The sequence below is a fragment of the Babylonia areolata genome, chromosome 14 (assembly GCF_041734735.1).
Source record: "Babylonia areolata isolate BAREFJ2019XMU chromosome 14, ASM4173473v1, whole genome shotgun sequence".
In the NCBI taxonomy this organism is placed as follows: Eukaryota; Metazoa; Mollusca; class Gastropoda; order Neogastropoda; family Buccinidae; genus Babylonia; species Babylonia areolata.
This window is the reverse complement of record NC_134889.1, coordinates 32,600,245-32,614,045: the sequence shown is the minus strand read 5'-3', so window position 1 is coordinate 32,614,045 and position 13,801 is coordinate 32,600,245. Positions and strand designations below refer to the sequence as shown.

Here is a 13,801-nt window from a genome sequence, read left to right as displayed (position 1 = left end):
GTTACATGTATGCCAATCCTAATTTTGTAATTGTCAAAATGGCAGACGACAAAGCAAAACTGAGATGATCGTGGCAACATGTTGACGTTTATTGGTCGGCAAGTCAAGAATTCCAGACCATGGCCGGTTTCAGGGTCAGAAAAAATATTTGTTTATTTGAATCCTTGATAGTTTGGGGGTTTTTTGTTTGATGACACACATAAAGTAGTGAACAGCCCAGTAAAGACTGGCCTCTCAGCCAGTGACTCTACAGTAAATGTCATCCCCCGGACCTCCCCACCCCACCCCCCTGCGTCCCCTTCCAACGCTTCTGTTTCTGAAGTTGCCTCCCACCCTGCATTCTTCCAGTGAGTCTGCCCCACTCCCCACTCCCCACCATCCCACACTTTTAACCCATTGAAATCAGCATAATGATGTTGGACGTCAAGTGGAAGAAGAAAATAATAAAGATCCGTAAGTTCAGAGTGAAGTCGTGAACAGTGCATCTGGCAGACCAGATGGACCCACGTCATCAGAATGATCAGTGCTTGGCAGTGGTACCACCAGCACCAGAACCAGCTTCACTTTTACTTGAACCATTCCAGACAAGAATTATTTGTCAGCAACTGTTGTTGTGTGCGAAGCCTAATCTAAAGGAGAGACCAAGTCTTTCGGAAGATGCGCAAACAGGGAACAGTGGAGCTCAAAAAAGAGGAGAAGAAGCTCAGAAGACAAGTCCAGAGGCACCTGCGCAGAGCATACTGGGATTACCAGAACAAAATCACCACTACAGCCAGTGACTCAGGACCGGACCAAGCACCAGAGCCAAAGTACAAATGTTTCTGGCCGTTCATTAAACACCAGAAGTCGTCAAACACAGTAGTGGCCCCACTGAAGACTGACGGATGCCTGACCTCAGAACCTTCAGCACAGGCTGAGATTCTGAACAGGCATTTCCAGTCAGTCTTCAGCAAAGGAAATGAGTACTCGACAGAAGAATTCACCCAGAAATGCAACATGAAACCAGCAGACTACCCTGAATTAGATGACATCAAAACATCAGTGGAGGGAGTAAAGAAGTTATTGCAGGAACTAAAGCCAGACAAAGCAAGTGGACCAGACAACATCAACCCACATATACTCAAAAAAAAGAAGAAAAAGAGGTGGCATCAGAAATTGCCCCAACCCTAACAACAATATTCCAGTCATCCCTTTCCACTGTGACAGTTCCATCTGACTGGAAGGATGCCAATGTCACTCCAATTTTCAAAAAAGGAGAGCAATATGATCCAGCAAACTACTGCCCAGTATCCCTAACTAGCATATCCTGGTAAGATCATGGAGCACATTATCACCAGTGCAATAATGCAACATCTAGAACGACATGGGATACTACAAGAAGAACAGCATGGCTTCCAGAAGAGAAGATCTTGTGAGACCCAGCTCCTGGAATTTATTGATGAGCTCCTGGAATGCACAGAGCAGGGAAAACAGACAAACATCCTTATCATGGACTTTGCTAAGGCATTTGACAAAGTCAGCCACAGCCTACTCCTGCATAAACTCCATCACTATGGAGTTTGCGGACAGACCAAAGAGTGGATCACGGATTTCCTCAGAAACCGGAGACAAGCAGTGGAAGTGAATGGAGTCAGCTCCAGTTACACGGATGTGCGTTCTGGAGTACCCGAAGGATCAGCACTGGGACCGTGCCTCTTCCTAGTTTATATTAACGACCTGCCTGAGAATTTATCATCAAAAACAAGGCTGTTTGCAGACGACACTGCAATTTACAAGGTAATAGCAGCACCCCAGGACTATGCCCAGCTACAACAAGACCTCAGAAAACTCGCTGAGTAGGAGAAGATCGGGGACATGGTTTTCCATCCTAGCAAATGCAACACCTTGACCAAAAGCAGGAACCCAAAAGAGCATGACTATACACTCCACAGACAAACACTACAGAGGGTAGACTCCACAAATATCTAGGAGTCACGATAAAGAAAGACCTGAGCTGGAGAAAGCATATTGAAAACATCTGCTCCAAAGCAAACAAGATCTTAGGCATTTTGAGGAGGAACCTGAAAATTAGTTCCCAGCCATCAGGGAACTAGCATACAAGGCATTTGTCCACCCCACCTGGAGTATTCATCACCATCCCAGCCAACAACAGGACATTGATCTCCTCAAGGCAGTCCAGAGACAAGCAGCCAGATTTGTGCTGAGATGCTACTGGAACATTTCAAGTGTATCAGCAATGCTACAAGACCTTGGATGGTCCTCCCTGCAACAATGCTGCCAAACAGCCAGACTGACCATGCTTTATAAAATCAAGCATAATCATGTAAGCATGGACTCATTGAAAGCAAAGCTGGTATCACCACCACCACGGCAACGACGCACCCACACTGAGCAACTGGAGCAAATCTTTTGTAAAACTAAATACAGGCAGGCAGGTTTCTTCCCACGTACCATCTGGGATTGGAGCGCCTTGCCCCAGAGAGCCATGGAGGCCAGCTCAGTCGACACCTTTGTGTTGATGGTCTCCAGGATATAAACACCAGAAGATACCTTTTTTTTTTTCTTTTTTCTTTTTTTTTTTTTGGCCCAGCTTCCACACTAGATGGAGCTGGGGGCTGGCTAGTCCAGTTGCTTGCAGTTGGGCGAAAAGTAGTAGCCTGCCGGTCAAAACCCACTTTTTTTTTTGGGGGGGGGGGGGGGGGGTTGTTGTTGTTTTTATCGGCTAGGAAATCTATCCACTCTATATAGACCTTGATATATCTTCCACAGACTTCCTTTCAGTCAGTGATAGAATAGTCAGGTTTTGACTGTGATCACTCTACAGAAGAAAGGAAGGAAGCTACCTTTCGCAGTTTCTGGCATATGATGCATCCTTCAACTTGAGTTCAAGAGGGAGCTCAGGAATATGAACAATGATGAATTTCTCAGTCATGGATTAACTCCTTTTTTTTTTCTTTTTTTTCTTTTTTTATTTTTTGATTGCAACTGCAATAAAAATTCAACATTTAAAACTCTGCTCTTTTTTTTTTTAATTATTTGAATTGAGACTGGTTGTCTTTTGTTTTGGTTGCAATATGTACCAAATGTATGCATGGAATATTCAAGTTGTGACCTTAGTTTCGTATGCTAGTCACTTGGTGTTTGTGTACTCTGTGTGTGTGTGTGTGTGTTGAACTTGAAGTGTAATCTGCCAACAGATGATTCAGTGATTGTATATTTACTTCTTTTTTTTGTTTTTGTTTGTTTTGGGGTGGGTTTTTGTGTGTGTGTGTGTTTTTGTTTTGTTTTTGTTTTGCATGTGGATACATTTACATAACAAATAAGCTACCTTTGGACTAGCACAGAATATTGTATCTGTTACTGAAAGGGGAAAAAAAGTGAAAATTATTCATATATATATATATATATATATATTAGTTTTATGAAGGACTGACTTTGATCCTGTTGTCATGTGTTGTACAGGCAGGAGGATTTCGAGCATCCTCTACCCCCAGGTTGAAACTACGATTCCAAATCCTTGTGGCACTCACCTTGATTTTCATGATCACCGTTTCCATCTTCATCCTTCAGCCCGATTTCCTCAACAACAACAACAGAATTGATGAGTTTGACGACTTTGACAGACTGCCTGAACCTGATGAGCATGTGGTGGTTAACAGCATTGACTTTGCACCAGCCGAGGCAGTACTGAAGAATGAAGGAGGGGTTGTCGGTAATGTTCCTGTGGAGAAGGCCGTCCAGCAGTTGGTGGAGAAATACCATGTGGACTTTGAGTCTGTGCTGGAACCAGCTGACTCTGCATGGAGCATTGCTGCTGGCTGGGTCACCAGCCGACAGGTGCTGCCAGAATCAGCGCCTGAACTTGGTGAGTTAGCTTCTTTGAACTCGCCCAAACTTGGTGAGTTAACTTCTCAAGACACTCAAAATTGGCAAGTTAATTTCTGTAGACTCACTCAAACTTCATCAGTTCATGAGTTGATTTGTTAACACTTGCACTTGAGCTTTAACTTGATAAGGTGCTGTGAATATGTACACACACACACACACACACACACACACACACACACACACACACACACACTTATTGTTTGTTCCAGGACAGTATATCATGCATTTGTCCCTGTGTTGCAGGGGCAGTGCTCCATGCAATGGCAACATCGCCCATTGTTTCTGTGGACAATGGCATCAAAGGCACTCAGCTGAAGCTCACCTTGACTCTGGCTGGGGGCCAGACTGTGATCTTCAAACCTAAGTGGTATGTACTTACAACTTTGTTTTTGGGTGGTTTTTTTGTTTTTGTTTTTGTTTTTTTTGTTTTTAATGTATGAATGTGACACAAACAGAAACATTCACACACACACACACACACACACACACACACACACAGAAGACTTGTACAGTGGTAGTATTTGTTACCAATTTATTTGTTTGTTTCACTCATGTCAACTTATCACGTATGTGATTAATTAGTTGATGGGTTGAATGTATCTGTATTTGACTGGATCTCTCTGCATGCTTTTATTTGAATCAAAATAGAGGTTCTGTAAATATAATAATTATTTCAGAATAACTGTTGTAAGATATTTCAGAATAGTGGTGGTGTAATATTTCAGAATAGTGGTTGAATAATATTTAAGTGTTGTTGTTTTTTCAGGTATGAAAGAGATTATATTGTGGAGGGACCTCCTTATGCAGGGAGAGATCGACACAATGGAGAAATTGCTGCTTTTCATTTGTCCAGGTAAATTTTTTGGAGGGGAGGGGGAGGGCTGCGGAGGGGGGCGGGGGGGTGTATGCATGTGCTGATGTGCACATGTTGGTGTGTTCAGTTTATTGCTTTTGTTTATAGTTTGTGTATATAATGTGTATGTATGTGAGACTTTTATACATGCATGTGCTCTTTTCATCCACTTACACCAGATGGAAAGATGCTGCAGTGAAACACAACAACACACCACACACATAATGACATACACATGCATGTCTCATGCACATACACACATTGTGCACAAGGTGCACACGTCACACACACACACACACACACACACACACACACACACACACACACACATGAAGGCGCATTTGCACACGCACACGCATAAATGTACATGCACTGGCACAGACACACACACACACACACACAGGCATGCACACAGAACTTAACAATACAAATTATATGTTAGTGGCACATTATGGTGATTCTGAATTACTGAATACATATGTGGTATGGACAGTAAATACTTGGCTATCGTGTTTTCCTTTGCATATTTATGTTGCCTGATTTGCACATTTGTGTACCCGATATCAATCACTTGTTAATCAAGTGGGTTTGGTTTTTTTCTTTCTTTGCACAGTTTCTTGACTCTGTGTGTGTGTGTGTGTGTGCGTGTGTGTGTGTGTGTGTGTGACTATGAGTGTATGTTTCAATGTTGCACTAACATTTTACCCTCAAAGAATTTGTTTTTCAGAATTTTAGGGCTGCGCCGGACCCCACTTGCTGTTGGTCGAACCGTCAGTATTAGCCGAGACCTCATTCCTGTTGCTTCCAGTGAACTGCTGAAGACATTCTATGAAGAAAGTAGGTATACTTCGGGAAGCAGATGCTTGAGTGGAGAGGCTTGTAATTTAATTTTATTTTATTTTTTGTTTTTGTTGTATTTTATTTTGTTTCTTTTTCTTTTTTTTTCTTCTTTTTTTTTGTCTTTTTCTTTTTGTTTTGTTAATTTGTTGTTGTTTCTTATTTATTGGGAGGTTACATTTCAAGTTAATTTTCATGTTTCCTACTTGTTAGTTCAAAATACAGTAGAGATGCTCTTACAATTTAGAATGTAAGGGAATGCAGAAGTGACCTGTGGTGAATTTGTCAATTAAGAATATGAATTTTTATCTGTTGTATTTTGGATGGAGTGTGACTAAGAAACAGTGTGTATGAGGCTGAACATATTTCTGACTTGGTTTTAGCATTGTGAAGAGAAGATAGATATATACAACTTTCTTCCTTCAAGATCAGGATGTGAATTTGCACACACACATGCTAATGCAAACACACGCACACACACACACACACACACACACACACAAGCACAAACAAGGTCCTCTGTTGTCCTACATACAACTGAGACCACCAAAAAAAAATTAAAAAAATAAAAATTAGTGTGAGTGCTGACAGATTTTTTCTTCTTGTCCTTTGCAGATGGAGAGACATGTTTTTACGGAAAGTGTCTGTACTGTAACAAAGCCAACTCACTGTGCACAAAAGGGGATTCTTTGGAGGGAACAGTTGTCCTGTGGTTACCTCCAGGAGTACACTTGAAAAGTGGCAAAAACCCATGGCGAAGAACTTACAGGGAAAATGTGATTCCTCGGTTAGTTTGAATTCCTCGTATTACTCAGCATGAATAGCACCCCCGCCCTCTGGAAATTTTGTGATATAAGTTTCCTCTTTTCTGTTGCTCTCTTTATTTCTGCCTTTTTTATTCCTTCACTGTTGTCTTTTTTTTTTTTTTTTTTTTTTTTTTTTTGCCTTCACAATCCATTCCCTCTCCTTTTTTCGAACAAGCGTTGACACTTTCTTTATTTTTTCCGCAGTCTGTGATGTACTGTCTGGGATGTTTTGCTCTGGCGAATAGGTAGTGAAATTGTAAACACTGGGTTGGGCACTTGCTGTCCATTTTGCAGTGTTATTTGCCTATATTGCCTTTTATGTAGATTTGTTTGGCTCTGAAGTTTGTTGTTTGTTTGGGTTTTTTTGTTTTTTTTCCTTTTTCACTATTTTTTTGTAAATTAAGTGGAATGACTGATGTCCTCAGCGCACTACACAGCCTCATCTTATTTTCCCTAAGGAGTTAAATGTTTAAGATGATGTGACTTGAACTGTGTTATAGGGGTTTATCTCAGTGATTTTTTTTAGGGGGGTCGGGGGGGGGGGGGGCAAGGGGGGGGGGGGGGGTATTTTGTTTTTGATGTGACAGTTTTGTGTCAGTGCGGTTGAGCATTTGTATGGTGTGACAGTCCTGACATGGCCCTGTGTGGTTGGCTCAGCTATAACCAACAGTAAACAACAAACAAGCTTCCCCTCGTCTGTTTTTTGAATTAACCAGATCTGATGTTATTTTGTTCTGAACAGATGGGAAAAAGACGCTGGTTACTGCAGCAAGGTGCGTGCAATAGAGCCCTTCAGAAACAACACCAGTCTTCTGCTGGACCTGATCGACACATCTGTGTTTGACTACCTCATTGGAAATGCTGACCGCCACCACTACGAGGTCATCAGTGGGGTCGAGAAAGGCATGCTGGTCATGCTGGACAATGGGAAAAGGTGAGAGAGGGGGATAGACGACCCGAAGTATATCTCCCTAGAGTGGCCGGCACAGCTGGAGTTTACTGTATACATCATGGGGCATTGAAGAGGTTAAAGCAAATACATGAACTGGTTCACAAAAAACAGCAGCTTTATCTAGACCCCACAATTCTGAACAAAATATTTGCAGAACTGGCTGTACTTGAGCATCATGGGATGTGTGTGTGTGCGTGTGTGTGCATTTGCATCGGCATGTTTCTGTGTGAATTTGAATTTGAATCAGATACACATGTACATGGCATAGTGAATATATTGGAATGAAATGGCATTATATGCAAGACAAAAAAATAGAAAAAGGGATGTGTGTAAAGCCACTAAGGTGTGTGTTTTTGTATGTGTGTGTGTGTGTGTGTGTGCTTGAGAGAGAATATGTGTGCATGTTTACAAAATGTGTAGTTTTATAAGTATGTGTTGCTGTGTAACTCACACATACTGCAAACCTTTTTTTCTAGATAAATCCCAAATATTTTTTCAGTTTTGGGGACCCACAGCATGATGAAAGGACCATACTGGCCCCTCTGTATCACTGTTGCAGGTAAGGCCATGTTGTATAAATACCTTTACAAAATTAATCTCTTTGATACTCAGGGTTTTTTTTTCCCTCTTCTGTACAATGAACTGGTCCATAATTTCGTAGGGCATTGTTTTACCCTAACACAAAATATGAGAGAAATTCACAAATTGTTTTGTTGTTGTTGTTTGTGGTGGTGATGTTTTCTTACACAGACATATGTATATCCCCTGTTTTTTTTGGGGGGGGGGTTTCATTCTGTTTTTGATGGCAGTTCCAGGAAATATGTTCTGTGTGTTAAATTCTAAACATAATATGTTCCCTTTGCAGTTTGCTATGACTTGATCTGGTTTTTCTGTCAAAACAAAATGAACCTGTGAAAGAGGTAATGGTATGCACTTGAATTTAAATACTGAGTGTAATATAAGAGTACAAAGCAAACCATTGATGGTTTAGAATTCCCTTATCAGGTTAGATTTAGCTACTCATGTTATCTGCACAAGAACAAACTATCAGAAATCTATCAGGTTTATACAAAGCATCTGTCATTTTATCTGTCCACAATGATTTAAGCTGTGATCCTCTAATGTCTTTAAATATTGACAAAGTATGTTTTGTATTATGAAGCAATTTTGTATTAATTCATGTGCCTATTTTCAAACACCATAACTTCCAGGGATATCAGCTTATAAATCAGCACATCACATATCTATACATACATCAGTGTCTCTCTTCCACTTTCTGAGCCTTTTTTTTTTTAAATTTAGAATGCATAATACAGAATACTTTATTATCTCAACAAGAGAAATTCATATGTCTGTGTCTTGTGTGTGTGTATGTTGTCTGTCTGTGTATCTGCTATCTTCTCACCAATCTGTGTATCAGACACATTTCCTGTTTTGCGCAAAACAGATCAACTGTTTTTGCTGTTGCAGCATTCGCTATGGCACATGGCAGATGTTGCAGTCACTGCGTAACAGAATCCTCAGCAGTGTGTTACGAGAGGTGCTCTTCTCTGAGCCTGTGGCACCAGTACTGACTGCGGACCACTTACAAGCTATGGACCGTCGCCTGGAAAATGTGCTGCAAGAAGTTGAACAGTGCATTGAAGATAACGGTCTGAAGTCTGTGATATTCTGAGGGAAAGTTAGCTATAAGTTGTCTGGCAGTTGTGAGCTGTAAAACACTTGTGTGAGTGGTGTTGTGGTTTTCGTGCAGTGGATAATGATGCATTTATGATGTAAACTGTAATGATTTTCATGTTGCTAATTTTTAAACATGGAAATAGCAATATATTTGTATCATTTTTGTTTAAAATGGAGAAGTTCCTATTTCTCAAGGAGGTGTCACTGTGTTCTTACAAGTCCATATCTGCTAGGCAGATGCATGGTAGCAGCATAATTCAAATATATGTTTGTATATGTTATTTGTCTACCTCTCAGAGTGGATTTCTTCTACAGAATTTTGCCAGAGGACAACTCGTTTCCATGGGTTCTTTTTTTTTTTTTAGTGCTTGCTGCACTCAGGACCTCTGTTGATTGTCTCCTTACGACTAGACACTCACTGACTCAGTTTGATTTTCCAAACTTGGGAGAAAGGACAAGACATGGATTTTTTTTTTTTTTTTTTTTTTTTTTTTTTTTTTTTTTTTGCTGCCCCATCATCTGCACTGTTTCAGTGGCATTACTCCCACGCCGCTCATTTAGATTCCCCCATACACGGCCACACCCGGGTTCATCCGTCGCAGTTCCAGCGTCGGCAGTCCACAGGATGTTAGGTCGCCAGGAGGCCACACACCAGAGGAGACCCTGCACTGCTGCTGAGTCATTTCAGTGGTGTTCAGTGGTGCCTGTTCTGTTTTAACGTACTTAGGACACCACCTACTAAGCCCCCTACTAACGACAGTAATGGCTTAGGGCAAGACATGGATTTGATCCAGACCCTCGTAGACACTGTATTGGTAGCTAAGCATCTTAACCATTCTGCCACCTTCCTCCTGTTACGGGGAAGATCACAAGTGATTGAAAGGAAAACATACATCTGTGACAGGATGGGGAAAAGTGGCATGTTTTTTAAAGCTGCATTTTTATGAATATCAGTTACTGTCATTCATCAGGTGTCCTGTAGAGAACTGAGTTCTCCTTTGCGACTGTCATTCATCAGGTGTCCTGTAGAGAACTGAGTTCTCCTTTGAGGTCTCTGTCAATTTCAGATTCTCAAGGAGGCGTTTCTGCATTCGAACAAATCCATATTATATGCGATACAACATCCGCTAGGCAGATGCCTCACCAGCAGCATAACCCAACACTCTAGTCAGGCCTTGAATGCATTTATATTATAATTTTATATGTAAAAAAGTGTGTTCCTGTCAAGATGGATTTCTTCTGCAGAATTTTGCCAGGAGACAACATTTATTTATTTTACCATGGGTTCTCTTTCAGTGCGCCAAGTGTGTGCTGCACATGGGACCTTGCTTTATCGTCTCATCTGAATGACTAGATTCTCAGTTTGATTTTCCAATCAAACTTGGGAGAAAGATTGAGACTGGGATTCAAACCCAGACCCTCACGGACACTAAGGGCAGATAAATCATTCTGCCACCTTCCTCCTCAGAGAGACAGTGATTCATTCAAAGGGAGACAGCACATAAGACACCAGCAAGCAACGTGTTTATTGTAGTCTCTGCCATGCAGCACAACAGATCAGACACTGACTGATTGATTGATATAGCTACTTAATAGCGCATATCCTCAGTTGGAGACCAAGCTCTAAGTGCATTACAAACACGGGGGCATTTGCACAACAGGCTGGCTTCCTGGGTAGAGCCGACTCATGGCTACCACTGGGTGCTCATCATTCATTTCCTCTGTCATTCAATCAGATTTCAGGCATACACTCAGACAGACATAGAACATTTTACATGTGTGACTGTTTTGTCTATTTACCTCACCATGTAGGCAGCCATACTCCATTTTCGGGGATGTGCATGCTGGGAACTGTTCTTGTTTACATAACCCACCAAACGCTAACATGGATTACAGGATCTTTAACGTGCCTATTTGATCTGTGTGCGTATACACACAAAGGGGGTTCAGACACTAGCAGGTCTGCACATGTGTTGACCTGGAGATCAGAAAAATCTCCACCCTTTACCCACCAGGCGCCATCACTGAGATTTGAACCCGGGACCCTCAGATTGAAAGTCCAACGCTTTAACCATCCGTCAATTGCGCCCGTACTGATCACTTAAAGCAGAATGGGCAGAACTGATCAGACACTGATCAGTGGCCAAGTCTCATGTCAAGAGAGAGAAAACAGTTGTAGGACCATGTCTTACTAAATCAAATCTGTGAAAATAAGAAACAAGGTGATTAACACCACTGGAATGAGAACGGTCATTAGGTGAAGGTTAAGAGGAATGTCATCCAAACACAAGTGATACAGAATTTCATCCGTGTAAAAAGAGGGAGACCTTGTAGTTTAACTAGAAAGAGCATTCCCTGCACTATATTTGCATGTTCATTCTTTCCAGTCTTCCATCTATGTTGGTATTATCATCATTGTTATGGAACTAATAAAATTGTTTGTTTGTCTTTACACACACATGCACCCACACAGACACACATGTTCACACACACACACACATTCACACATGCTCACATACACGCACATCGCCACTCACTGTCATTTAGACTCATATGTTCATATGAATGATATGTATTGACATTCCCTCCATCTCTCTCATCTCATATCTCTTTCTCTCTCAGTCCATCTCTTGTCTCTATTCCTGTCTTTGTCTCTCTGACACTCTTTCTTTCAGGAGCAAACTATGATAATCCACAAGAAGCAGGGTGTCATATTTTGAGGAAGAAACTCATACTTGTGATGATCAATGTAAGAACAACGTGCATGATCTCCCGCCATAATTTTATCTCCAGTTTTGAGTTGTGGGGGAGAGAGAAGGAAGACAGTTATGATGTCATGATAATGGTCAGTTATAATGTGGCAAAGGCGTTTTTTTTCCCCTGCCAAAATGATGTGAATATGAAAATAGCAGTTCGGTTTGCTGATTTTGTAAATGGTCACACAGGTGTGCAGATGTACACTCTATGCCTGAAATCATTATAATTTTAGATACCAGGATATATATATTATATACCAGTAAATATCTTGCGGTTGTAGTTTGGTCATTTGATGGCTATGTAAAGAGATGGAGAGTGTGTTTGTGTGTTTATTTGTGAAATCCACGTTTTTGATGTCGATATTGCATATTTTGCTGAACGGGTGGAGGTGCATGTATGCATGAAGAAGACAGGAGTCTTCTTCACAATAAGTATGAATACTCTCTTGTGACTCCAGTATATCTTTTGATATGTCTGTATGTATGTATGTATGCAGGTTCATCAATATGTATATATATATACACACACAACTTCCACATTTTAATTAAAATGTTAATTGTATTCAGTTCCACTCTGCTCATAAAAGACAGGGTCAGTGAGATGAAAGAGTTCTAGAATGTTCTTGAATGATATGGTTTGTCACACTTATTACTCCGTCTGCATGTTTCTGTGCGTGTGATTTTTATTTTGGTTCTCTTATACCATAATCTGCAGTGTTTTAAGGCAGCCAGTGTCTCATTTTGTATTGCTGTTGCAAAGGAAGAGAATACATTGCTTTGAAATGTTTCAGTATTTGAGAAAGTTGTAAATCATGTATGCATGAAATATGCTGATAAATCATTAACTTCAGAGCAATTCTTATCTGTTCTTGTCAGTCAAAATTAATTACTGTTATTCAGTGACATCAGAGAGAGTGCGTTTTGCTCAGATTGCTCCACAAGGATATATATAACTGAATGCATGTTCTTGATAACATATTTTAAATGATTAATTTCTGAAACAACCATTGTGTGTTTGTTTTTGTTTCTGATTATCTGGATTAAATGATTTATCTTGACACTTTTTCTGGTGTATCTTGATGTGTATCATATTAACACATTCAGTACGGCCAGTCCTCTCTTCTCCTCTACACAGACCCCTCGGATGTCCAGTGGGTGTCTGAATGACCCAACCTTTAGCTTCAGTCGTCAGAATTGTGGTATTCTTTGTCAACATTCACCTCTTCAGTATAAGAGCCTTCCGCTTGCAATATTTTGATGATGGTAATTGGGGTGAAACGCTGTTAACGTCGTCTCTTTCGCTGTTCGTATGGAGAGAGTTAAGACCCAAAGACACTGTTTATACATTGTGTGGTATTGGATCTGTGATTATCAAACAAGAAAAGAACTTTTGTCCCATATGAAGCTTGGCTGAAATGCAGAAACATACACAGAAATGAGATGTGTTAGCTGCTACAGCTCACAAATATGACCTCCTGCCCCCGCCCCCTCCTCCCCCACACCCTAACAAAAGCCCACTCATGTACAAAGGAGTGATTGTGGGAGTTGCAGCCTATGAACAAAGAAGAAGAAGAAACTGCAAGCAAAGGGAACTTAATCTTCAGTATTTCTGGATGTGTTCACACTTGCCAAACGTCCAAGGCTAACTGTGCAGTTCAATGCACAGCCCCCAATTTTAAAGTACAAAGATACATTTTGTTTAGCATCTGTTACTTTTTTTTTCCCAGCAAAATCAAAGATGGTTTCTTTTTTAATATCACCTTTTATTGGCAGTTTTGATTTATTTCCCTGTAAACATTGGGAACAATTAACATTGTGGGTGATGCACTTTTTTTCTTTTTTTTCTTTTTTTTTTTTTTTTTTTTTTTTTCTTTGTCACATACAGTGAGGGACAGGTCACTGCAATGAAGATATGACCGATGTATCTCATTTATGAGTCGAAAGGCAAGTCATATCAGTCATAACAATGGCCTCTCCAAATTCAGAGGATTCAAAGCGTCCAAAGTTGCTGTCTGTCTTTAAAGTGTTT

General features: G+C 40.7%; 1 protein-coding gene across 2 annotated transcripts; it reads left to right on the top strand.

Annotated features, from left to right (window-relative positions):
- Positions 1–36: 36 nt before the first annotated feature.
- Positions 37–12,841, top strand: LOC143289995 (glycosaminoglycan xylosylkinase-like). Of its 2 annotated transcripts, XR_013056308.1 has the most exons (10): positions 37–134; positions 3,463–3,865; positions 4,132–4,255; positions 4,655–4,741; positions 5,469–5,578; positions 6,194–6,365; positions 7,127–7,318; positions 7,836–7,895; positions 8,807–9,987; positions 10,035–12,841. XR_013056308.1 is itself a non-coding variant. In XM_076599290.1 (9 exons), exons 1-9 carry the CDS (start codon positions 120–122, stop codon positions 9,009–9,011), a joined length of 1,368 nt encoding a protein of 455 aa, XP_076455405.1. In that variant the 5' UTR covers positions 37–119; the 3' UTR covers positions 9,012–12,841. The 2 variants fall into 2 exon arrangements, 1 of the variants encoding a protein (XP_076455405.1); XM_076599290.1 differs by having other exon boundaries at positions 8,807–12,841.
- Positions 12,842–13,801: the final 960 nt, after the last annotated feature.